The sequence below is a fragment of the Sarcophilus harrisii genome, chromosome 4, assembly GCF_902635505.1.
Source record: "Sarcophilus harrisii chromosome 4, mSarHar1.11, whole genome shotgun sequence".
NCBI classification, from domain to species: domain Eukaryota; kingdom Metazoa; phylum Chordata; class Mammalia; order Dasyuromorphia; family Dasyuridae; genus Sarcophilus; species Sarcophilus harrisii.
This window is the reverse complement of record NC_045429.1, coordinates 438,042,579-438,070,331: the sequence shown is the minus strand read 5'-3', so window position 1 is coordinate 438,070,331 and position 27,753 is coordinate 438,042,579. Positions and strand designations below refer to the sequence as shown.

General features: G+C 43.3%; 1 protein-coding gene across 1 annotated transcript in view; it reads left to right on the top strand.

Annotated features, from left to right (window-relative positions):
• LOC116423661 (basic proline-rich protein-like) overlaps positions 1-25,604 on the top strand; it is a 43,445-nt gene extending 17,841 nt beyond the window's left edge. The window contains exons 2-4 of the mRNA XM_031968739.1: positions 23,611-23,844; positions 24,307-24,458; positions 24,616-25,604. Of these exons, the coding sequence (XP_031824599.1) occupies positions 23,611-23,844; positions 24,307-24,458; positions 24,616-25,604 (1,375 nt within the window). The remainder of the gene's footprint in view (positions 1-23,610; positions 23,845-24,306; positions 24,459-24,615) is intronic.
• The last annotated feature ends 2,149 nt before the right edge of the window (positions 25,605-27,753 follow it).

Below are 27,753 nucleotides of genomic sequence, written 5' to 3'. Positions count from 1 at the left end.
GGCCACTACAAAGAAGCTGCCACAAACATTTTGGCACATACAGGGCCCTTTCCTCCTTTAGTATCTCTTTGGGATATAAGCCCAGTAGAAACACTGTTGGATCAAAGGATATGATGGCCTATATTCTACCTGGCAATGGAATATTGCACACACGGTCAGAAACAGTTCATGTGTAGGCTGCTTTACTGGATTGTTTTTCTCTTTCTTTTTAAATATTTGTTATATGACATAGCCCCCTTGGCAAGGGCATGGGGATATATCAGCAAAGAAGATGATGTTTTAAAAAAAGTTATCAAGAAAAAAATAGAAAAATTTTTAATTGTAATAAAGTTGGAAGATGAGAGAGGAAACTGAAATATTTCAGTAAATCTGGGGCAATCTATAGCTAGATAAATGGATACACACACATACACACACACACACAAAACTGAGAGGTGCTACTATTCAGGGATTCCCTTGGAATTATTCCAGTTCCTTGATTTTTGTTGCTTTGAAATAGCTTGGGGAAGTAGGAGGATCTGACGATCTCAATCTCATCCCTGCTCAACCCAAATGGATACATCACTCAAGCCTTTGGTCCTGAATATGTACAAGCTCCAGAGAAAGAAGACCTGGGAAGTGCTAGTTCTGCCTCTTTTCTCACAAACACACAACACTTTCTGAAAGCTGCCCCCAGATCCCATCTTTGCTCCTTATCTAGGGGGCAAGGGTTCTCAAAGTATGGTCCATGTATCTCTGTGGGTCCCTGACACCCTTTCAAGAGGATCTGCAAAGTCAAAATTATTTTCATAATAATATGAAGATGCTATTTACCTATTAAAACATTCCTTCCTTTTCAAATGACTGAGGTGCTATGTGAGACACATTTACCTCTATATACATTTATTATTTTTATTTATTTTTATTTTATTTATATTATGTTGTTTATTATTATACATATACATATATGTATATATACACATGCATACACACGCATGCATATATTTATATATACATGCATACAGCTTTATATACACATATACATACATTACCATATGTGCATCTGCATATACCTCCATATATATGCATATACATACACTTCCATATACATACATATATATGTATGTATGTATATGCATCTATATGCACCTGTATGTACAAATACACACAGAAGGGCATGTATATATGGATAGATATATGTATATCTGTGTATGTGTATGTAAAACTCCTCAGGGCAAAGGTTCTCTCTTTTTTGTCTTTGTGCCCACAGCACACAGCTCAGCGCTTGGCAAGGAGTAGGCACTTAATAATTGAATTGAAAAAACTGAATAATTAAAAATTGATCAGTTAGAGCTAAAAAAAGATTTTGAGGTCTCCTGGTCACAGAATCTGAGTTACGGGATTCCTCAGAAGCCATCTAGTCCAACTGATATCTGAACTTGAATCTCCTTGTACTGTATCAATCAACAAACAAGTATTTATTAAGCACCTATAATATACTAAGCAGCAAGGTGGCCCAATCAATAAGAGTCACGGATCTGGAGTCAAGAAGAGCCCTCTCAAATTGAGACTAGTTGTGTGACCCAAGACAAAATTGTCTGCCTCAAGTTCCTCATCTGTAAACTAGAGATAATAATAGTACCTATCTCTCAGGGAGATATTAAAAATAAAATACTGGCAAGGGATTGGAAACTGAGTGGGTGCTCATAAGTTGGAGAATGGCTGAATAAGTTCTGGTATATGAATGTTATGGAATATTATTGTTGTATAAGAAATTATCAGGAGGATGAATACATAGGCTTGGAGAGACTTACATGAACTGATGCTAAATGAAATGAGCAGAATCAGGAGATCATTATACACGGCAACAAGAAGACTTTACGATGATCAATTCTGATGGACGTGGCTCTTTTCAACAATGAGGTGATTCAGGCCAATTGCAATGGCTTTATGATGGAAAGAGCCATCTGCACCGGGAGAAAGGACTGTGGGAGTGAACGTGGATCACAACATAGTATTGTCACCTTTTTTGTTGTTGTTTGCTTGTTTATTTTTTCTCATTTTTTTCATTTTTCATTTTTCTGATTTGATTTTTCTTGTGGAACATGATAAATGTGCAAATATGTATAGAAGAATTGCACGTTTAACGTAGACTACTTGTTGTCTAGGAGAGGAGGTGGGGGGAAGAGAGGGTTCTCAGAAACAAAAGGTTTTGCCAGGTGAATGATGAAAACTATGTATATATTTTGAAAATAATAAAATAAAATGCTGCTGCTTCTGCTGCTGCTGCTGAATAGAAATCTCTACTGAAGAAGCTCTTTACCAATACAGCTCAGCACCTTCTCTGAAATACACAGGCCTGGAACAGGTTCTTTTTTAACCATTTTTATGTCCTGGATGCCTTTCACAGATCAGTGAAATCTATGAACTCCTGGGAAGAATGTTTTTATATGTATAAAATAAAAATCTGTGGGATTATAAAGGAAAACAGTTACATTGAAACAAAGTTACCAAACTATTTTAAAAAATACAAGTTCACAGACAACCTTCCCAATTCTTTCCCATCCATTTAGAGAGTTGCCTAGAATAATGAGATGTGGCACTTGAGCTAACTTTGAGGATACTGCCTTTCAAAACAAAGGAAAATAACAAGGTCCTAGAGTGAAGGCCACTGTTGGCGCTTTGTGCTGAGCTTTGGAAGGAAGCTGGGGATTCTAAAAATTGCAAGTGAAGAAGGAGTGCACTCCTGGGATGGAGAGCAACAAGGCTCCAAGATGGCAGGTGGACTCTCTTGAGTAAATGACAAGATGTCTCTTTGGGCCGGGCTATAGATCTGTAAAAGACTAGACATTAAGACTAAAGGGACAGCTGAGAAAAGCTTTGGATTTAAAAAGAGTCAAGGATTATCTTCACTATAGAGTTCAGCTGCTCATCCCAACGCCATCCCTTGGGCCACCGAGTTTTAAGAGGTCCCTTAGACCTCTTCGGGAGGATCCTAAGCTGTCTTTTAGCTATTCAATCCCTCCTGCCCAAAAATAAAAACTGGATACAATCTGAAGCATTCTTTTTTTACTTCACTTTTCTTGGAGTTTTTTTGGTGGATGTGTTTTCTTTTGCAATTCAGTTAATATGAAAAAATATTTTATACAACTATGTAATCTATAACAATTGTTTTCCTTCTCAAGCAGGGGGAGGGGAAGAGGAAAAGAATTTGAAATTCAAAAATTTTGAAAACAAATGTTAAAAATGTTTTCTAAGTAATTGAGAAAAAAATGAATTCTTTTAGAAACCATAAATTGCCTTTGAGAACTCTTTTTTTTCTGTAGCTCCGTATTCCTGTCGTATCTAGATCTATACAAGGAAGCTCATCTGAACCAGTCTTGCCCAGTATTATCACAGGAAGCATTGGGGCGAGGAGATCTGTCTTGGGAGGGATCAGCTGCCCATCTGGTGTATACTCAAGAGATGTATTTGCCCCTGCAAATATCAGCCAATGCAAACTGTAATTAGGAAAGCAAACCTGCTTTAGGAAAAAGAGTCCTGTGAGGCAGGCCAAAGAAATCCTGTTTGTGTTATTGGTTGCTTGGGATTACCCTTGTTGAACCATTTTTATTTGATTTTTAAAAATTTTTCTTTAACATAAATATCTTTATTACAAAAGAGGTAAAGACATAAAAGAACAGCTGGCAGAGTGGATAGAATCTCCAAATCAGGAAAACCAGACTTCTGATACATTGTGGTTGTATTTCTGTCTCTTTGTGACCCCATTTAGGGTTTTCTTGGCAAAAATACTGGAGGGCTTTGCCATTTCCTTCTCCAGCCCCTTCTGTTGATAAGGAAACTGAGGCAGGGTGTGACTTGCCCAGAATTACATAGCTAGTAAGTGTCTGAGGCCAGATTGGAACTCAGAAAGAGAGATGAGTCTTCCTCTCTAAGTGCTTTCTGCACTATGGCACTACCTGGTTGCCCTACATCTAGTGGCCAGGAAGATCATAGACAGAATCCCATAGAATGTAAACTCCCCAAGGGCAAGCCTGGTTCACTTTTGACTTTGTATCCTGAAGGCCTGGCACATAGCAGGTGCTTAGTAATAACTGAATTAAACTCAATAGGATTTTTAAGTGAGGGAGTTCAGAGCCCAGCTAGATGAAACATTCTTAACTTTACTGGGTTCTGGACCCTCGAGGGTCTTTAGCAGAGCCCAAGAAGCCTTTCTCAAATTCATGTTTTTAAAAGAATAAAATTGTGGTGTTCTCTGGGAGCAGGGAGAAGGGGGAGATTCTGGAGGTAGCCTTCCTTTCAGTTCAGATCATTAATCACTCCAAATGCAGCCAGCTGTTAAAAGTTCAAATCCTTCATTGTCTCTTCCAAAATAGCCCAGTTAGTTTTCTTAGAGGCCTATCTCCCTCCTTGATTCCAAGAGCTCTTGCAGCTTCTCCTTTGTCTCTTCCAGCTTCAGCTTCAGCCTCCAGCTCCCTCCGAATCTCCAGTTCTACTGAATTCTAGCTCTCAATCTCTTCAACTGACTCCTCCACTGACTCCTCCTGACTGAGGCTCTAAGAGCTTCTTATATATGATCTCTTAAAGGTGTGAACCCAAAGGTTGACTCATCCTCTGAGAGAGGGATTGTGGGAACTGTGACTTGTGAACTCTAATGTGTGAGCTAATGTGGGAACTCTCAAAGGTGTAAACTTAAGCATTGTTTCTATCAATTCCAGCGAGTTAACACTTTGTAAGGATTCTAACATAAAATAAAATTATTCTGAAACAGTTATCAAAATATTTTTTAAAACAAATTTTATGGGCCCCGGCTTAAGAATCCCTAATAGTCCAAACTCTTTTTTTTTTTCTTTTTTCTTTTTTTTTTTTTGAGGATAGTGGGACATCTTCTTGAGGATACACAGATCATATAAAATAGGATGGGCAGATCTCAGAATTAGAGCTGGAGAGAGCTCTCCCAGGCCATGTAAGCCAACTCTTGCTTTTACGGAGGAGGGAACCAAGGCTCAGAGAAAGTGACTTGTCCACATTAACACCAATAATGTAAAGAGAATCTCTCTCTGAGGTGCCTTAAGAGATTCATACCTACCAAAATGTTTGTGGGGGCCCTCTTTGTGGTGGCTAGAAACTGAAAATGAATGGATGCCCATCAATTGGAGAATGGTTGAGTAAATTGTGGTATATGAATGTTATGGAATATTGTTGTTCTGTAAGAAATGACCAGCAGGATGAATACAGAGAGGCTTGGAGAGACTGACATGAACTGATATTGAGTGAAATGAGCAGGAGATCATTATATACCTCAACTATGATACTGTATGAGGATGTATTCTGACGGAAGTGGATTTCTTCGACAAAGAGAAGATCTAACTCAGTTTCAATTGATCAAGGATGGACAGAAGCAGCTACACCCAAAGAAAGAACACTAGGAAATGAATGTAAACTGTTTGCATTTTTGTTCTTCTTCCCGGGTTATTTCTACCTTCTGAATCCAATTCTCCCTGTGTAACAAGAGAACTGTTCGGTTCTGCACACATATATTGTATCTAGGATATACTGTGACCTATCTAATATGTATAGGATTGCTTGCCATCTGGGGGAGGGGGTGGAGGGAGGGAGGGGAAAAATCGGAACAGAAGTGAGTGCAAGGGATAATGTTGTAAAAAATTACCCTGGCGTGGCTTCTGGCAATAAAAAAATTATAATTATTTTAAAGAGAGAGAGAGAGAGAGAGAGAGAGAGAGAGAGAGAGAGAGAGAGAGAGATTCACACCCAGCTCCTCTGATTCCCAATGCAGGACTCTGTGATACACCATGTGCCTATTAGAGACAATCATGCAGATAGCTAGCCACATGGGGAATGAGGGATTTTCAGAGGGCACCAGAAAATGGGGAGGGGATTGGAAGTCATTGACAACCCAATTAAATGAACTGGGAATGTTTAACCTGGGAATAGAAAATTTCTTTGGTGGGGATAGCGGAAAGTGATTGCTGCCCACAAATATTTGAAGTCATTCAGAAGGGGGTCACTAGGTGGTGCCATAATGGATAGGGCACTGGGTCTGGAGTTAGAAAACTCATTTTCTAGAGTTCAAATGTGGCCTCAGATATTTACTAGTTGTGTGACCATGGGCAAGCATGTTTGCCTCCCTGTTTGCCTCCATTTCCTCATCTATAAAATGGGTTACAGAAGGAAATAGCAAACCCCTCCAGGATCCTTGCCAAGAAAACCCCAAATGGTCCCTGAGAATTGGACATGACTGAAAAACAATCGAATAGGAAGTGACCTCGGAGGGGAGAACTAGGCACCTGACATAGAAATGACAAAGAAGCTCTTTTTACATCCAGACCTCTGATTTCAGGAGAGTGGGGGACTTCCTGTATGGAAACTCCTTCTGCCAATGCAGCAGCTCATCTGGTCTCCAGAGAGATTCAGTGCCTTGCTCAGGGTCACACAGCTAGTAAATATGTCAGAATCCAGATTTGAATTCAGGTCTTTCTAACTCCAAAGCCTTCCCTTTCTCCATTAGGCCATTTCAAGCCAATCATTCAGCCAAATAATATTTATTAAGCACTGACTATATGCCAGGCACTGTTTTAATTACTGGGGATACAAAGAAAGCTAAACAATAGTTCCAGGTCTCAGGGAGCTCATTATCTAATGGGGTGGACAGTATTTGAACAACCATATACAAACACAATGGAGACTGGTTAAATTGGAAATAATCAAGAAAGGTAAGACACCTAACTGAAGGCGACCAAAAAAGCCTTCTCCCTGACCTTGCGTTTGGCTTTCTAAATTATCTGTTTGAATCCTCACAAGTATTCTTGTCCCCACCCCAAATGAGAAAGCTGAGGAAATTAATTGTCTTGGCCAAAGTCACACTGTTAATAGATATCAAAGGCAAAATGTGAACCCAATTCCTCCTCCTCTAGGGTCATCGTACCATATCGTGTCTGATTCTAAATCTGGGACACTGGGATCTAAACGCCCCTGCCATTCCATGCTTCTCTAAGTCCATGTCCAGAAGTTCAATGTGCCCAGATCATTTGACTTCTCAACCTCCCCTCCAGGGCAATTAAACAACCTGGTGTCTTTGCTCCCTAAGATTGGAGATTTCTATGAGTTACATGCTTAAGTCCACAGTCTCTGATGACGACTGAACAAGAGCAAAAACACTCCTCGATGTGTTCCCCTGTCAGGAAGAAGCCCATCTGACATTAGCAGATGTAATCCATTCCCAGACTATCCTGGTTGTGGAGTGATGGTGAGGATGGAACTCTTTTCCAACCCCCATCATCTATCCCCCAATCTCTGGGCATCTTTAAACAACCTTTGAGATCTTGATTAGTCTTTTAGACATGTCTGGGTCTTAGCCTGTCAGGTGCCTTCCATCTGATTCCTTGAACCCTCCCTCTAGATTCCTACCTCTACCTCCCTGATTTCTCTGAGAAATCCCCAAGGCTGCATCTTCCCTAGAAAAGATCCTCTCAGGTTGAAGATCTTTGCTAAGGTCTTTCAGGGCTAAGCCCTCTATAAAGTATTCTCTTTCCTCTCCCTCATAAAGCCTTCACTCTAATGGTATCTTTCTCCTTACCATACAGCTAACTTCAGTGAGTCTCCTAAACTCCTCTATGAAACTAACCTGCCAGTCAATGACCCGCTGAGCCTCATGGGATATTCCTCTGAGATCCATGGAATATTCTTCCAAACTCCTTTCCTTGATTGAAAACCCTATTGCTCTCCCAACTCTATTTCATATCTGCCACTCCTGATGTCTGTTTCACCTCTTCCCCTAAATAAACCCACCTTTTGCCAAAGAGAATGGCCACTGGGAATCTGTCTCAGGTTTATTTCCAACTAGGAATTGCTACCCTGACCTCATCACCTCCACATGTGAGATCTAAGGGAAGCTTTAAAAACCCCTGTCAATCACCCGACTGGCTGGATATCCAAATGGGAACAAATTACTCTAACTTTCCTCTTGGGTGCAACCCTGACGAATCTCACGTGGGCTTTTCTTGGCAGAGATACTGGAGCGGTCTACCATTTCCTTCTCCAGCTCATTTTACAGATGAGGAAACTGAGGCAAACTGGGTGAAGTGACTTACCTAAAGTCACATAGCTCGTAAATCTAGGGTTTATAAACCTGAGTAAATCTGAGACTGGATTTGAACTCACAAAAAAGAGACTTCTTGACTCCAAGTCCAGCACTCTACACACTGCCCCACCTCACAGCCCCATAGCAGTATCTACAAGTATGCAAATTAAGGAGCAATATTTCTTTGCATGCAAATTAGCCATCATTGTGACTTTTTTTTTGCAGTTAGGGAAGTGCTTGATGTGCAAGTATTCATACTGGGCTTCAGGGCTGTTTTATGTGCAAATTAGGGATCGACACTTTCTTATTCAAATTGTATATTGAATAAAGCAGACTGGGAAATGTGTTATCAATATTGTTTGATATGCAAATTTCATATTAGGCGTTCGAGCTGGTGAATATGCGAAGATATACATTTTTTTTAATTTCCAAAATACACGCTCATAGATTCAGAGCCAAAGAAGCCTCAGATGTCACCATACCCCATTTTGCATTTGAAGAAACTGAGGCACAGAGAAATTAACTTGTTCAGGATCATTCCAGAAGTGCATGAGGTAGGATTTGAACTCAGATTACCTCTGACTTCAATTCCAGAGCCCTGTGCCCTGGACCATCGACTGCATGCATATGCAAATGAGCTATTGATAGTCTACTATGTTTATTAGGCATCAATACCACTGAAAATTGGATACCCACCTATTTTATATTCAAACTTTATATCCATAAGTTTTGTACAAAGATATGCAATAGAATCATGAATCCTGCTTTAAATGCTTTTATACATATTAGGGATCAGTGTTGCTTTATATACAAATATGTAAATTCTTGCTTTTTTATGAGATTGTAAGTCTCACTGCTTTGCAGATATACAATTGATTTATCAATCCTGGTTTATGAGTCACTGATCAGAGAAGAAATAGATTTAAAGGAAGGGGTCTAAGAGGTCATATATTCCAAAACCCTCATTTTACAATGAAGGGAAACTGAGGCACAGAGAATTAAGATGATTTGTCAGAGTCCGGCCAGGATTTGAATTCTGGTCCTCTCGCTGCACATGCCGAGCTCTTTCTGGTCTACCACTTGGAAAGCACAGTTGGTTTTAGTTGATGAGCTCAAACCATCTCCACTGGGAACAGTTATCTGCTAGTTTCCTAATAATTCCCATGTTGGACACTGTGAAAGCAAAGCTCTCCTCTCTCCATCTGACTTACATTAAGTGCCTTTATATAAGGATTCAAGTATACAATTACGGAATTACATAAGGCTTGAAGGTATTTTTAGATGCTCATAATGGGGTATGAAATGTTGGTTACTCGCCCTGCCTTCAGTGCGGCTCTGCTGGCAGCAGAAGCTCAGCTCGGCGAGGGGGTCTGAACCACGGGACAAGCCGGATCTGCTCTCGGTGTCCCCGTGCTGGCAGCAATGGGGGGAGGAGGGCTTGGCTTGGAAAGCCAGAGAGAGAATGTCAAGGATTCTTCCATCATTCCCCTGCCCTTGGATGAGAACCAAGGATTGGCCCCAGGAAGCCTTTCCTGCAGGTAACCCAACCCCCAACCCCGACACACATGTGGAGGGGGGAATGACAAAGATCAAGGAGCCAAGAATGGAATCACCTCTTCTCTGAAGCGTGAGATTAAGGTTCCTCAGTTCTGTATAGCAGAGGGACCCCTCATTTATTGGGTCCAGAAAACCCCCCATGGAAAAGTACATGAGCCAGAATACATGCTCATTTCCAGGAGAAGCCCATCGCCCCATGAGTCCAGAAAATTGGGAACCCTCCGATTACCTCAATCCAGGAACACTTAGTTTGGGGAGAGGGGATGAGGTACTGCAAGCACAAGCAAGTAGGTGGGTACCCTTCTCTTTTCTATCAAAATATATTCTGGAGTCTTAAAAGCAGAAAATATAGTTTAATCTTTCAAAAACTGAAGCAAAAAAAATCCACCTCATAATTTTAACCTTTCCACATAATTTGTATAATGCTTATAAATTATATAAAAACACACACATATATATAAATTATATTAAAATTATAATAAAAATATAAAATCATATCATATTTCTATAATGCTTTAAGATTTACAAAGTTCTTTAACACATATGAATTTATTGTGCCACAGTTCTCTTTTATTGTCCTGAGTTTCCCCAATTGTTATACCTCAGTTTCCCTAAATTGGTTCTGTCTCAGTTTCCCTAAATTGTTCTGCCTCAGTTTCCCTTGTTCTGCCTCAATCCCCTTAATTGCAACTCCCCCTCCCCTCCCTTCATTAAGACTGATATAACTCAGGGCTATTTGCTCTAAGGTTATAAATTGTCAATGTGTAAACTCAGAAAGGAGGACTCCAGACTTTGTGTCTGCAGTCAGACATTTTCTTAACTCCTAGATTGTTAAAATTTATGGTCCTACCCCCCAACCTGTTGGAACCAGATTTAGGGTTCCTGCCTGGAGATTCCCTGCTCACCAGAGTTTGGACTCCACCCCCTGCCTTTGTTTAGCTACCATGTATAAATATGTTATCGAGAACCGGCATGGGCTGCTGGATGCTGCTGGAGGCTGGATTCTTAGAGATGATAGACTCATTCAGCCCTGGGTCCAAACCATGGATCCTAATTTGGTCCCAGTATATTTCTCCCGTTCAAATAAAATATTAAAAACTCTCTAATCTGTATCTTGCCTCAGTTTCTCCGGCATTACAAATTCACTTGAACCTCATACCCATCCTGGGAGATAGATGTTATTATTATCATCAACACTTTACAGATGGGGAAACTGAGGCAGATAAAGGTTAAAATAACTTGCCCCGGATCCCACAGGTAGTAAGTAAACTGTCTGAATTTGGATTTGAACCTAGGTTTTCCTGACTCCAGGCCCAGGTGTTCTATCCATAGAGTCGGCCTGCTGGGTTTGGCTGGACACATCTTTGGGCGCCTTCTCAGAATCAGGTTTTTAAATGCAGAGAATAAAATGCACAGAGCGACAAAGGAAACCGAGTATATAAATAATTTCCCCTTGTTTGCTTCAGTTTCCTCATTTGTAAAATCTGCTGGTGTCTGTCAAGAAAACACCAAAGGGGTCCCAGAGAGTCGGATGTGAACCTAGGAATAACCTATGAAGTCCCCTCTCTGCTCCGGGCCTCAGTTTCCCGATTGGATTGGATGAGATCAGTGAGATTACTGCTGAAGTCCCTTTCAGATTTCCAGCCCCAGCACAGCCTGGGCTCAACATCCTCCAGGCCCCAAGACCCTCCTGGGCTGCAGCGACTTTGCTGGCAGTAACTGCATTAGGAGAGGGAGGAGGCTCCCCACAACAGTTTTGGCTCAGCCTCATGGCTCCCCAAGGTACCAGGTTGTAGCCGGGAGTACTTGAAGCCCACAGTCTTCATCCTGGCTCCCCAAAGACTTGCCTTAATGGCCCGTCTGCCCCCTTTCCGGCCTTCTCTGGCCGGGTGAGGCTCAGGACTCTCGGCTTCCCCCCATGGGCTTCAGCTCCCACATTAGGGACAGAGGACAGGCCATCACTCACAGTGGTCCTGGAGGCTTAGTCAAATGCACACAAGCTCTGACATTCCCTCCTCAGTGCAAAAATCGCTGCCCGAAAAGCCTTGTTAAAATGTCACTGGGATGAGAGGGAAAGGCTGAGGGAAGGGAAGCCCCCACTCCTGGTACCCCTGTGTGGAAGCCTGTTCCAACTCCCAGTTGCCATGACAACAATATTCTGCGGCAAAGTCTCATTTTCATATTGAAGGTGACCTGTGGAAAACGGAGAAGGGCATCTCCTCCAGAAACTTAGTTTGGCAGGGTGACCAGGCTTTCCCTTTCTTGCAGAAAACCATTTTAAAGTAGTTTTAAATAAAGGAAGCAAACTGCAAGTAAGAGAATAGTCATTGTGCACAGTAAATGCATGTAACCGATTATTATTGTGCTATAAGAAATGACAGGGCAGAGAAGCACTGAGAGACTTCCATGAACTGATTCAGAGAGAAGCAAGTGGATACAATCAATGGCCACAACAGGGAAACGGAAAGGACAACCAACCAAAAACAACCGAAAATAAATGTTGCAAAATTACAAAAAACAAGCTTTGTGATGACCGCGTATTTTAAAATCAGCCGGAGTCAGGAATTCAGGTTAAGGGAAAATCTTCAATCTTTATTCTCAGTAGAGGTGAAGAAGGATTGGAGGTGAAGGGGGATCGGAGGTGAAGGGGGGATTGGAGGTGAAGGGGGGATCGCGATGGCAATGTGTGCAACTGTGACAAGAAGCCAGCCAGCAGTCTCTTTCTGCTTCTCTCTCCGCCCCTCTGCCTCCACCCATCAAAATCATCATTTCCTATACAACACATCAGGACTTGCACAGAGAATGGGCGGGGGCCATTCTTTCTCCAAGCATATATATTAATAAAGTATGGTCCAATTACTATTTAGTCTCACGTGCTTGGGACCTCAGTGTATCAACTTGAGCTTCAGCCCATTACAAAGCTTGGCCACAAAGGACAAATAAGAGGGGAACAAAGCTGTCCCCATTTTTGCAGAGGTTGTGAGGAGAATAGGACATAGGTGTGGGACATTGCATATGTTGTCAGATTTTCTCAAGGTATTGTTTTTACTGATATTTTTCTTTTTTCTTTTAAAAAATTATATATTATACAAGCCATTCTCCACTTGACAAATAGTCAAAGGATATGAACAATTTTCAGATAAAGTTAAATCCATTTCCAGTCATATGAAAAAATGCTCTAAATTACTATCTATTAGAGAAGTGCAAATTACGACAGCTTTGAGGTACTATTTCATACTTCTCAGATTGGCTAAGATGACAGGAAAAGACAATGATAAATGTTAGAGAGTGTATGGGAAAACTGGGAAATTAATATTGAGAGTTTGGGTTTTTTTAATTTTTTAAAATTTATTTTATTAAAAAACTAGATTATGAAAAAAAAAAACAGGAAAGGAATACAAAACAAAAGAAAATAAAAGAAAACATTGTCGTCATGTGCCCAGCAGAACATCAGGGAGGATTAAAAATTACCAAAACAAGAAAGCTTATATATTAGTAGAAGAAATGATATTCGTGAATGTCTATCTTTTCTTTACTTCCTTGTTAATTGTACTTTTGTTCTCTGCTTCGCACCTTATTTAGTTATTCTTTTCCCCCCTTTTATCTCTTCCCATTCCCAGCAGGTTATAGTTTAAAGAGGATATATTTATGTATACATTTGTAGATATATATATATACATACACACATCCCTCCCACATATTTTTCCTATCCCTGATGACTCTTTGCTTTAATTCTGCTCCTAACTTGCCTTGTTATTTCTTAACCTCTCCTCACCCACAAATCCTTCCCTTGTCTTCTCTCACCCTTTGCTTCCCATTCTCCCATCCTTTCCCCCTTATTTCTTTATAGATTTTGAAGGGTGATAGAACCTTCATGGTATTTATATGGTGTTGCCCAGTTAACCCATTCCCGATATGAGTAGGTTTTCAGAACTACAAATCCTCCTTCCCCTTCTAATGCCTCTGTATCTATTCTTCCTCTGCACCTCATTTGTATGCCATAATCACTATTTTTTACCTTAACTCTGCTCCAATCTTTCTTTTGAGTTGCCCTTTTGTTGATGTCAATCTTAAACATGGTTTTTATTTCTCAAATAAAAAAAAAAAAACTATAAACAATGTTGAGTTCCTTGCTGTTGATCTTTGATATTGGTTCTTATATATTAAATTTTCTCTTAAGTTCAAGTTTGATTGACAGAAAGTCCTGAAAACTGCAAGGAAGGAACATTCAAGGAATATCCACTTTTTCTTGTTTAATATTAGATAGTTTTGCTGGATATGATACTTTTGGCCACAGGCCTAGTTCTTTTGATTGTCAGTAGATATGATGCCAGGACCAGTGATCTTTTATTGTGGCTGCTAAATCCTATACAATTAGCTCCAGCTTAAATATTTTAATTGTTTTTTCTTGTTTCTTGAAAATTTTTCTCTTTGAACTGGGGGTTTCAAAATTTGGCAATAATATTTCTATGTGTTTTCCACAAAGGATCTTGTTAAGATGGTGATCAGTGGTTTTTTTCTATTTCTACATTTCCCACATTCTATCATTCCAGAACAATTTTCTTGAATTATTCCTTGCATTATTGTGTCAAGATTCTTTTTTTGTTCACAACTTTCATGTTGTCAGTTTTGAGCAATCCAATTATTCTTATATTTTCTCTTCTTGATCTGTTCTCCAGATCTCTTTTTTCTTATAAGATGTTTCACATTCTGTTCTATTTTTTCATTCTTTATAATCTCTTGTTATTTCTTGGTCTCTCATAGCTTCACTGGCTTCCTCTTGCCCAATTCTAATTTTCAAAGTTATTTTCGTCTTTGAGACTCTGTATCTCTGTTTCTAAGTTGGTTAACTTTTTTTCTCATAATCTTGTTTTTCTTGGATGGTTTTTATTATTTTTTTTTGTTTTTCCTCAATATATCTCATTTGATTTTTAAATTCTTTTTTGAGTTCTTCTATAAATTTTCTCTAGGCAGGGAGCCATTTCATGTTACTCTTTGGAATAGAAGCTTTTTTTACTTCAGTGTTCTCCTCTGAAGATGAACCTTGTTCCTATAGAAAATTTCCATGGTGTGGTTCTTTCTTCTTTGCCAGTTCATTTTTTAAAAGTAAGATGTATTAGTGTAAGCACGTCTAATCCGGGGGGTGGGGAGGGAGGGTGCCTCTGGCTTCACCTCAGCTCTCCCCTATGACCAAGAACTCCAAATCAAGAGTTTCCCCCCTCCAGCAAGTGCACACAGCCAGCATCATCCCTTCCCTCCTGCCTCTGCACTCCCATTGTGCTGCTTCCTTCTCACTAGGACCATATCTGTGCAGCACAGCTGAGGATTAGCCTGTGCTAATTACTAATCAGGAAGGCTCCTTCACTCTTCTGGGACTTGGATCTCAACTTTACAAACTGTCCTGGAGGTGAAAGTTTCTGTGAGTCCTGCTGAGGCTCCAGCCACATCCACGTAGCCCAGAGCTGTTTGCACGTTACTTGGGTTAATCCAGGTCCAGGTCCTTTCTTAGGTTCTTGTCTAGTTGTATCTGGAGGACCCATGTTCTGCCCCAAGTCTTCTTGACTTCTCAACAGTCTTTGTTTGCCCTGAAGAATTTGTTGTGGGGAAAATCTGGAGACTTTGAAGTTTAGCAACCTATTCCACCATCTTCCCAGAATCCTCCCTCCACTAATACATTGTTGATAAAGTTGTGAACTGATCCAACAATTCTGGAAAGCAATTTGGAACTGCGGCTAAAGGGCTGTCAAGCTGTGCATACCCTTTGATCCAGCAGTGTTTCTATTGGGTCTGTATTCCAAAGAGATCATAAAAGAGGGGAAAGGATCCACATGTGCAAAAATGTTGATAACAGCCCTCTTTGTAGTGGCAAGAAACTGGAAACTGAGGGGATACCCATCATTTGGGGAATGGCTGAATAAGTTATGAAATATGAATGTGATGGAATATTATTGTTCTATAAGAAATGATCAGGAAGGTCTGGAGTGACTTATACAAACTAATGCTAAGTAGAACATTGTATACAACAACAAGACTATGTAATCAACTGTGATGGACTTGGCGCTTTTCAACAGTGATTCAGGGCCATCTGCATCCAGAAAGAGAACTATGGAGATTACAACATAGTATTTTTCCCTTTTTTTGTTGTTGTTGTTTGCTTGCTTGTTTTTTTCTTTCTCACTTTTTTTCCTTTTCGATCAGATTTTTCTTATACATATGATAAATATGAAAATATGTTTAGAAGAACTGAACATATTTAATCTATATTGGATTGTTCGCTGTCTAGGGGAGGAGGGAGGGAGGAGGGAAGGAGAAAAATTGGAAAATTTTGCAGGGATGAATGTTGAAAACTATCTTTGCATATATTTGGAAAAACACAAAGCTATTATTAAAAATAAATAAAACTATTATATAAGATGTATCTCTAAAAGTAAAGAGGAAAGGAATATAGAAGGAAATTTGGGCAACATAAAAAACAAAAAAAATTTTTTTGAAAGAACAGAAACTACCTATTAAATTGAAGGTCAAACCTTGAGATTCAGTATCAAAGGGACTCTGACAAGTCAAACTGTCTAATTCTTCTGCTTCCAACTAAACCATCCCAGACAATTTCTCTTCCTTTGTACTAGAAGACTTATATCTGAAATCAGATGATCTGGAAGGGAAAGAGGGAAGGAGGGAGAGAGAAAGACAGGGAGAAAGAGAAGGAGAGGGAGAGGGAGAGGGAGAAGAAGGAGGGGAGAGAGAGGGAGGGAGATAGGAAAGGAGGGAAAGAAAGAGAGAGGGAGGGGGGAGGAAGAAGAGGGAGAGGAGAGAGAAAGGGAAGAAGAAAGAGAGGGGAGGAAGGAGGGAGAGAGGAAGAGGAAGGAAAAGAAAGGGGAAAGAGAGAAAGAGAGGGAAGGAGGGAGGGAGGGAGATAGATGAGGAGGGAGAGAGGAAAATGAGGGGGAAGGGAGAAAAAGGGAAAGAGAGACACAGAGGAAAGGAGAGAGAGGGGGGAGAGAGAGAGAGAGAAGGAGAGGGAAACAGGGAAATAGGGAGAGGAACAGAGAGGGGAGAGATCAATTCAAATGCAAGCACTCAGGCTAACAAAATGTCAAATATAGAACAGGTTTTAACTCAAAAATATTAAGGATTTGTAGCTGAGCCCATGAACTGTCAAGATAACCTCCCCAGTGCGCCCTTGCTTAAACATCAAAATGTCTTTTCTAGACCCCTTAATTGTTAGTGCTTCCTCTCTGAGATAACCTTACATCCCCCCGTATACATTTTGTATGTGTGGAGCTGTTGGCCAGTTATGTCAATGCAAGCTCCATGAGGAGAGGGGATGTTTTTGCCTTTTTAAAAATAGTTTCAGCCCTTAGCCCAGTGTCTGGCGTGTAATACTTCTGGCTGACTGACCAGGCTCTGTTATAACACTACCCCCCATTCCCTAAAAGGACCCCGGGTTCCCAGAGTCAGCCCCATAGTTCTCTCCAAGCCCTGCACAGCCCACCTGACTCTGAGTACCAGAAACAGGCCAAGTCCAGGTTTGCCCCTCCTCCTCATGACTCTACATTTCTTACTTACTGCTTCTGACTCCTGATGTTCCCGGCTTCAGCTAAGTGGGAGCTTTGAGGGGGAGAAGAAAATAAGTATCCATTAAGTCCTGTATAAATGTGATTTCATTTGATCTTCACAACAACTTTGCATGATAAATGCTAGTAATACCCCCTTTTGCAATCAAGGAAACGGAGGCAGACATCAGTTAAGTGACTTGCTCAGGATCACACAGTAAGTAGCTAAGCTTAGCTTTGATCTTAGGTCTTCCTGAGTCTACCCACTGTGCCACCTAGCTGCCTACGTTGTCCAGGAATTTCTGTCACTCCACTGTGGTGGCTCCATTGCCAACAGTTCACCCATCCTTGTAGATCCCAAGTTAGTCTAGGAATGCTAGACGAACATAGGCTCTCCTCCATCTGCTGCCATCCCTAAGAACACATGGTTCCCTGGAAAGGTCCCATGGCTGCCAGTCTTCCTCCCAGAGATTCCAATTGGTATCTGCATTCAATCAGTTTCTCCTCCCTAACCTCCCTCCCACCCCCCAATCTCTGTGTTTCTGTCTCTCTCTGTCTCTGTCTCTGTCTCTCTGTCTCTGTCTGTCTCTGTCTCTATCTCTGTCTCTCTCTAGTGTGCTTCTGTCTTTCTGTATTTCTTTCTATATGTCTCTCTCTCTTCTCCTTCCCCCTTCTGTCTCTGTCTCTCTATGTCTGTTTCTGTGTCTCTGTCTCTGTCTTTCTGTATCTCTCTGTCTCATTTTTCTACCCAGCATCAAGCTGGCCCTCACCAAACACTAGGACCCAGAACAAGACCCCCTTTTCAAAAAATCAAAATCCAGGCATTTCACAACTGGCTTGGGGGATAGCAGAGGGGGGAGGGATACACTCTTCCTTGGAGTGTATCGAGGCACACACAACTACATGTCAAATAAAATAGTTGAATGCCAACAAACAAACATAAAAAGGAAGTCAAATGTGATGTAACTGTTAAAACTAATCTTAGCTGAATATAGGAGGTGGGGGCCTATGAGCAGAGAATACAATATATGCTGCCAAAGGTAGTGGATATGGTTTCAGCTCAATACCCAGGTACCAATGAAAACCAAATACATCAGTAGAACCTTAAGAAATAAAATAAAATAAGGGGCTTGGATGATCTCTACCATCCCTTTCATTTCAAAATTCATGCTTAAACGTCACAGTGCCTTGAATCACTTGTTCCCTTTAAGGACCAACCTCACTATCATTATCATTTGTACATCATCATAATTTAACAAAAAATCAATTAACAAACAAGTATTTAAGCCCTTTCTCTGTGTCCAGAACTGGAGGCAAGAGAAAGGAAGGAAAATATGAAAAAATTATGAAATGCTATCTCTGCCGGGAAGAAGCAAGCAAGGAAGGGAGGCAAGAGGGGAGAGAAAGAGAAAGAGAGGAAGGAAACATTTATTAAGCACCTACTATATACCAAGAAAAATGCTAAGTGCTTTACAATTATTTTCTCAATCGATCCTCATAAGAATCCTGAGAGTTAGGTGCTATTCTGATCCATTTTACAGCTGAGGAAACTGAGGCACACAAAAGTTAATGACTTCCCTAGGGTCACACAGCTAGTAAGTGTCTGAGGCTGGATTTGAATTCAGGTTTTCCTAAATGCAGGATTGAAACCCAGGTTTCAATCTCATGATTGAATCAGATGTTTATTTAATCATTCATGCATTTCTCAGTGCCTACCATAGTATCTGGCACATAATAAGATATTTAATAATGCACTGATGGACAAACATTGAGAATCTTCTCTATCCAGAGCAGGGCTTCTTAAACTTTTTCCACTTAAGAACTCTTTTTGCCCAAGAAATGTTTCCGTGATCCTAAGTATGTAGGTATATAAAATAGGTATACAAATCAAATATTTACTGATAATAAATCACAATTTCACAACCCCTCATTCAGTTAGGAGACCCCATTTGGAGTCACGAACCACAGTTTAAGAAGCTGGGGACCAGAACACTGTGCTAGATGCTGAGAGATGTGAAATATAACTAAGGCCCAAGCCCTGCCTTCTAGTAACAACTAGAGTCACTAGTACTAAGTCAGGGAGATTAGCCATAAACAATCAGATACGAGGCTGGAAACTCTATGAAAGAGGAATTGTCCTTTAAATAAACTTCCCATCTCTCCCAATACTCGGGACAGTGATCTGCTAGATATAGGAGTACTTCTGTTCAACCAAACAATGAATAAACTGACAAGTGCTGCAGAATTCTATATACAACACATGCTTAGTAAATGGTAGTGGAGCAAAGGAAAGAACAAACAAATGAATGAACAAAAGAATATGCAAATGAACAAGTACAGTAGGAGTTCAAAGGAAAGAGAGATCAATGGAAACTGGAAACAGCCAAAGAAATCTTCAACCTGAACTAGGATTTCAATAGCCAGAAGGAAAAAGGAAGGGTATTCTAGGAGAGGGGAACAGCATGACCAAAAATATAGAGGTAAGACAAACCATGACCCATCTCTGTCTAGAGATGAGACTACTTACTAAGGAACAAGGGGCAAGTTTACTATTATAACAAGAACTGGCATTTGTATAACATTTTAAGTCTTATCCTTTAAACACATTTCTCTTGTTTGAGCCACATAATATTCTTTCAAGGTCAGCACTATAGATATTAGGTATTATTATACTCAATTTGCAAATGTAAAAACTGAGGCTCTGAGATAGTGCCTCGACCAAGGTCATTGAAATGGAAAGATAATGGATTCAAATCTAGATTTCTCTCAAATTTAAATTTAAATTAAATTATTTTTCCAGCACCTTCCAGTAAGTATGCCTTCAAATCAAGTCAGAGAAGTTTGGATAGGGTGTAGTAGGAAAGATAGGATGAAGCCGTTAATATTTTTAGAAATGGGAGTAACATGATGAAAGCTGTGCTATAGGAAAATTAATCTAGTGTCACTATCTGTTTTATATACATATATATATGCATATGTATGTATGTATGTTTTCTTCTCCATTTGAATGGAAGCTTGCTAAGGGTATTCCAGCATTTAGCCTAATACTTGGTACGAGGTAAATCCTTAAAAGTATTTCTTGATCAGAGAAGTCTTTTGGGAGGTGATTCAGCAATAGGACTTGGGCAGAAGCAGGAGGAAAGGGAAGGGCAGACAGGTGCAGGCAATGGGAGCAAAGAGAAAGGGAAATATATGGCGAGTATGTTCAATTAAAAAAGAGAGAGATTTGAAAGCTGGACGTGAAAATGAGAAACAAGTCAAGATGGTCCCTAAGGTTTCAAACCTGGAAAACACAGTAGTCACAGAAGAGAACATCAGGACGGGAAATTCAGTTATGGCAGAGGATGAGATGTTTCAGTTCTGGACTCAGTAAACCCATAGTGACTCTACGACATCCCAAATCCAGAAGGCTTTAAAAAAATTACAGCAAAGAATAAGACAGGCCAGATTTGGGAACTGTTAGCAGAGAATACAACAGTTTTCTGGTGGTGATGACTCAAGGAGGTAGAAAGGGCCAAGCATAAAGCCTCTGAAGATGTCTGTGTTTAAGAGGTGGCAGAAGGAAGAAGAGGCAAAAAAGGAGGCAGGGAAGAGAAAGGAGAAGAGAGGGAGAAAGAAAGAGAGAAAGAAAGAGAGAGGCGGACAGAGAGATGGAGACAGAGCAAAGAGAGAGATAGACATACAGAGAAAGAGACCAACAGACAGAGACAAACAGAGAGACACACAGAGAGATGGAGTCAGAGAAAGAGCGGAAAGACAGACAGATGGAGACACTGAGACAGATAGAGATGGAAAGATCCAGGGATAGAAAGAAAAAAAACAGACAGAGAGACAAAGACAGAGAACAAGACAGAGACAGACACAAAGAGAGAATGAAGAGAGAGACAGTCGGAGAGATGGAGACAGAGCCAGAGCCAGAGATGGAGACAGACAGAGACAGAGAGAAATAGATTTAGAAATGTTCAGCATCAGGGGCAGCTAAATAACACGGTAGATAAAGCACCAATTCTGGAGTCAGGAGGATCTGAGTTTAAATCCAACCTCAGACACTTAACACTTACTAGCTGTATGACCCTGGGCAGGTCACTTAACCCCAATTGTCTCATCAGAAGAAATGTTCGATATCTCCCAAAACAGACAAAGCAGGACAATGCAGTCAACAATGCCAAGTATGGCAAAAAGAGCCAGGACTCCGAGGATCCTGAATTTAGAGAGACCATCTTGTCCAATCCATTTTCTAGATGTGCAAACTGAAGGCCGGGAGAGTGCAATAACTTCACTAGGGTCACATCAAGCATCGCAGGAGGAACTTGAAATCAGGGTCACTGACTCTTGAATTTGAATGCAATTCCATTTAATGAACATTTATTAAGCACCTGACATGAGCAGATCCTTGTGCAGACCCAAGGCTGCAAAGATAAAATCACCCACATAAATAACCAAAGTCCTTTCAAGGAGAGAGCTGACTAACCGGGTGAGAGACCAGGAAGGGAGTGATGGGACCTTGGCCAATGAGCTGGACCCTGGAGGAAGCTAACTGATGACGAGACATGAGATGTGGCTCCTGAGGACTTCAAGGGAGGAAGTTCCAGGAGAGATGAGAATGTTGCAGGGCATTAAGAAGAGTAGGAGCCAAGAGGAAATGGAGGCAGAAATCAGACAATGAAAGGAAGGATATAGGTTAGCTGCAGGCAACGGCAGCTGGCTCCCAGTAATGTTTGTTTGTCTTAGGCCCCTCTGAGGGATTAAGATAAGGGAGATGAGAATGCGGAAAATCTAAAAAAGGAAGAACTCAAAACAGGAGAGAAAGTGATGGAGAAGAAGAGATAAATGTGAAAAAGTCCTCCAGGAATCAGATCATGGAAACCAGAAAACCTGAGTTCTCCTTCTGCCTATGTACCTTAAGTTTCTTCATCTGTAAACTGGGATAGGCAGCATGTTTCAGTGAAATGCTGTAATTGTAGCCAATGGTTTCATGGTCAAAAACCAACTCTACCACTTACTCCTTGTGTGACTTTGGGCAAGCCATGTCTCTACGCTGGGCCTCAGTTTCCCATTCTGTAAAATGATGTGGGAGAAGGTGTCATGGTTTCAGAGAGACCCCAGAAGCCAACTAGTCTCAACCAAGCACTTTGCAGGAAAGGAAACTAAGTCTAATTAAGCACCAAACAATTATTAAGTCTCTACCATGTGTCAGATACTGTGCTACATGCTAGAGATATAAAGATTTAAAAATGAAAACAGCCCCTGTGTTCCGGGAATCATAGTCTGGCTGAAGGAAATAACATGGACATGTATACGTTATATACATTATATACAAAGATATAGACAAAGTAATGGGAGTGGGGAGGGTATAGTAGGCAGGGGGGATCAGAAAAGGCTTATGTAGGAAATGATGTTTGAGCCGAGCCTTGAAGGAAACAAGGGATTGTGGGAGGCAGAGATAGGGAGCAAGTGCATTACAGGTATTAGGGACAGTCTGGACAAAGATCCAGAAGTGGGAGACAGGGGGCTAGATATGAAGAACAGAGAGATTAAGTGGGCTGGTGTAAGGTTACAAGGGATGACTTCCTGCTCTAAATCAAAGCTACCATGAACTTCCCTAGGTCTCAGTTTCCTCCTTTGTAAAAAGAGAGTGAGAGGAAACGAGGGAAAGGAGGTGGACTTGATGACTTCTAACTAAATGTATGGTTCTGATATCCATCGTACCTCACATGGTCATTATTGCAAATGAAATGACTGGAGTGAGATTTTCCGAAAACCAACTGCACTGAAAAACACCAAACATCATTACAGCTAAAGATAACTTTCCTTGGGTTTTACCAATCCTATGAGAGGCAGAGAGATAGAGACGGAAAGAGACAGAGACAGACACAACAGAGACATGGAGAGGAGTCACAGAGAGAGAGCCAAAAAAAGGACACAGAGGAGAAATACAGAGATAGAAACATAGATAGGAACAGAGTAACAGATGGAAGAGACAGAGAGGAGAGACAAAGAAATTGCAGAAAGACAGGAGAGGCAGAGAGGGGAGGGACGAGGAGGGAAGTGGGGGCTCAGTCACTGCTGAGGTTGGGGGGGCATAGATTTGAAAGGCGAGGCACAAACACTGGGGATTCACAGACTGCAGGGCTCTCCCCTCCAAAAGGCATCTTTATTGAGGAGAAAAGGTCATGGACAACATCCAAATATGATTTTGGGGACAGCTTTGGGAAGGGGTGATTTTATAGTCAGAAGGAAGGGGGGCAAAACCAGGAAGAGAGCTGGGAAATAAGGGAGGCTTGAAGGAATCAGGGAGGAGCTGGGAGACAAATGAAGCTTGATAGCATCAGGAAGAAGTGGCTTAAGGATTTCGGCTTTAGGGTTTGAGTTCCCATCAGTCATCACTACTCCCAACCCCCCATCCCCCAAAACCTCCAGAACAATCCCTGGCTCCCTGGGAAGAGCTGACCTGAGCAGCCTCCGGGACTCACTCCTGCTCCCATCAAGCGGAGCAGCAGGCGCGCGCCCGAGCGCCTGTGTTAGCCAGCAGGTCCTGCAGCTGCCACAAAGGGGGTGCCCCACACCTCCTGGAGGCCTGAGCACAGGTGGGAGTCGGTCTCCCGAGACCTTCGACTACAGCAGCTTCTGCCGCAGGAAAAGCCCAGCGCTGCCGTGAGAGGACCCGGCTGGCCAGCAAACTTCCCGCCTGCTCAAGCTCCCACGTCCCCCTTCCCCCATTCTCGCCCCCACTGTCACCCTCTCCCAGACCCGAGCTGGAATGACTTTGCAAAGGCCCCTTCCCCTCTCGGAGCCTCAGTTTTCCCCTCTATAAAATGGGAGGGTTTGGGGGGCGGGCTGGACCACGTGCTCCCTCCCCCTCCAGTTCTCAATTTACCCCCTTATGTAGTAAAGCTGCGTATCATAGGGAAGGAAACCGAGACTCGGGGTGGGGGGGAGGGGCGGATGATTTCTCCTCTTTTTACAGGGAAGGAAACTGAGGCTCAAATGGTGGGGGGGTGATTGACGCTCATTCTACGGAAAAGGAAACTGAGGTTCGAGGGAGGAAGATACCGGGCCGCTGTCACGCAGTGCAGTGAACCCTACGTGTCACGGCTGGGGCTTTTCCTTCCCCAGGCCCACGATTACTAAATCTCGCTTGGAAAGGACGCAGGGCGGCCACAGCCACGCTGACGAGCACGGGCGCACACTCCCACGCGCGCACTCGGTCACTCGCGCAGCCAGCGCCGCCTGGTGTCCGCGGCTGTCCGAGCGGCCCGCCCCAGCAGGTGCGGGCCCCGCCCCGACCCTTCCCCGCCCCTCCTGCCCCGCCCCAGACCCTCCCCCCTACCCGCCCACCCAGAACCCCCCCGCCCCAGACCCTCCTCCTCCTCCCCCCCACCCGAACCCCCCCCCCCCAGACCACTCCCCCTCCCTGCCCCCCAGTCCCCCCGCCCTCTCCCCCCTCCAGCCCCCTGCCTGAACGGCCCCGACCGAGGGCAGCCCCGCCGAACTCCCGCCCCTCTCGGGAGCCGCTGGTTCCGGGGAGCCTCCGGGAAGTTCGGATCCCCGCAGCGTCCGCGCTCGGGCCGGGGAGTGTCTGCGCTCCCCCTCTACGGCCCCGGGCCCCCACACGCCGACCTCAGCCCCCGGCCTCGCCCCCCAGCATCCCGCCCCATCCTCGGGGACTTCCCTGGACTTCTGAGAACTGGCGGGGGGCCGGGCCCCCCCGCGTGCTCGGCGCCCTCTGGCGGCGGCGTGGTCCCCCCCCGGCCCAGCCTCTCTGGCCTGCCTCGCCCGGGGGGATGCGCCGGGGGCGGATCCAGGGCCGGGATCGCCGGGGCGGGATGCGAGGGCCGGGATGCGCCGGGGCCGGGATGGCCGGGGCGGGATGCGGGGGCCGGGATGCGCCGGGCCGGGATGCGCCGGGGCGGATGGCCGGGGGCCGGATCGCCGGGGGCCGGGATGCGCCGGGGGCCCGGGATGCGCCGGGGGCCGGATGCGCCGGGGCCGGGATGGCCGGGGGCGGATGCGCCGGGCCGGGGATGCGCCGGGGGCCGGGATGCGCCGGGGCGGGGATGCGCCGGGCCGGGATGCGCCGGGGCGGGATCGCCGGGGCAGGATGGCCAGGGGCCGGGATGCGCCGGGGCGGGATGCGCCGGGGGCCGGATGCGCCGGGGCCGGGATGCGCCGGGGGCCGGGATGCGCCGGGGGCCGGGATGCGCCGGGGCCGGGATGCGCCGGGGCCGGGATGCGCCGGGGCCGGGATGCGGGCGCCATCCCCGGGGCGCTCCGCAGAGACCGGAGGGGCTCGTGCTGGGCCGGTGCCGGGCCCATTTGGCGAAGCGTCCCGGGCCCTCCTCTTTATTAAGGGCCAGAAGCGCTGCCTTCATCTGGAACAAAACGCCGCCCCCGCTGAGGCGCAGCTGCTGTAAGAAGGCCGGAGGGCAGCGCGTTCGGCCCGGGACCTGCCAGTAACGAGGAAGCCCGATGTTGCCTCTTGGCCGCTCCAGCGCGTGCTCCCGGGCCGTCCCAAACGGAACCAGTTTCTCCTTCTTTTGGGTCCGCCCTCATTCTGCACACCTGCGGCCCCTCGGTCTGTGCCCCTAGCAATGAGCAATCCATGGCCGGAAGCAGCTGGGACCGTCTGCCCGGCATGAGTCCGCTACCTGAAGGGTTGTCCTGTGACCGATGGACTCGGCTTGTTGGGCCTGGCCTTGGAGGAGAAGCCGGACCCGTGGGTGCCCATTTCCAAGCGGCGAGTCCAGGTCTCATAGAAAGAAACACTGGCCAAGAATCGCAGCTTCCTGAAAATGAAATGGGCGGCCCCCAAGGACACGGCTTCTTAGCCAGGGAGCAGAGATCCCCAGCGCCTGGTCTTCTGCTAGCAAAGGATTTTACTCCCCTAAGGGTCTTCCCCAACTCCGCGATCCTGTGTTTGCCGCTCTCTTCCCAAAACACCAAGTCAGGCTCAAGCCAAATAAGCTGCAAGGCCACAGTGGGACCAGGAAACAAGGGAAGCTGGGAACCTCACCGTCATCACCTGCTCCCCGGTGGTCAGGCCAAAGGCCACGCGTATGAAGGCATGCTTAGGAAAAGGTGGGCAGAAAGGGCCCGCCTGGCAAGAAAGGGCCCTGCAGAGGAGGCAAGCACCTGCCCCCTTTCCTCTCCACCGTGAGCTACAATATTTGATTTTTAAATGGATTTTATTCGTAGTTTTTCTTCTTAACCGTAGAATTCTCCCCATATCTCTCCCCCTTTCCGCTCCCAGGGAGCCCATTCCTTATAACAAATTTTACATATTTAGCAAAACAATATATAGAAATTTTAACATCATTGTCAATGTTATGCATCCAGATAATTATTTTTTAAAGCTTGATATCACCTTATAATTATCTCATTTAAGTGTTTTAATATCACATTCATTTCTAAATATATCCCTCCCCCCTGCAGGTACAAAATGTTTGTGGCAGCCCTTTTTGTAATGGCAAGGAACTGGAAAGTGAGTGGATGCCCATCAGTGAGGGAATGGCTGAGTAAGTTATGGTATATGAATGTTATGGAATATTATGGTTCTCTAAAAAATGACAGCAGGATGATTGTAGAGAGGCCTGGAGAGACTGACATGAACCGATGCTGAGTGAAATGAGCAGAACCAGGAGATGAGGCATAGTGATAAGATTATGTGATGGTCAATTCTCATAGACATGGCTCTTTTCAACAATGAGATGATTCAGACCAGTTCCAATGATTTTGTGATGGAGAGAGCCATCTGCACCCAGAGAGAGGACTGTGGGAAGTGAGTGTGGATCACAACATAACATTTTCACTGTCTCTGTTGTTGTTTGCTTGCATTTTATTTTCTTTCTCATTTTTCCCCCTTTTGATTTAATTTTTCTTGTGCAGCAAGATAACTATAAATATGTATGCATATATTATACACATGCATATATGCATGTAAATATATTTTTAAAATATAACACATTGTATAAATATTTGTGTATTAACTTATATGTGTATTATTATATGTATTATATGCATAAATAAATATATATTTAACATATTTTTACCATGTTTAACATGTATTGAATTACTTGCCATATCAGGGAGGGGGAAAGGGGAAGGGAAGGAAAAATTGGACCACAAGGTTTTGCAAGGGTTAATTTGAAAAATTATCCTTGCATGTGTTTTGAAAACAAAAAGCTTTAATAAATAAATAAATATAGCCCTCCCTCCTCAGAGAGCCATTTCTTGCAATAAAATTTTAAAAAAGAAAAAAAAACAGTTCAACAAAACTAATTGAGATAGCAACCAAATATGATACTATTTATAATGTTTCACACCCATAATCCCCCATTTCTCTGGAAAGAGATACATTTTCTCCTTCCTTCTTTGGGATCAAGCTTGGCCATTATAATTATTCAGTGTTCTGTTTCTTGTTTATATTTCCCTTTCTCTTAAATCGGAATTTAACAGTCAATAAATACAATACAAAGTATTTCAATATACATAGTAAATAAGTATTAATCTCCTATCAATCTCCATTATTTTCGTGACCATAGTAATAAGCATTTATTAATAAGC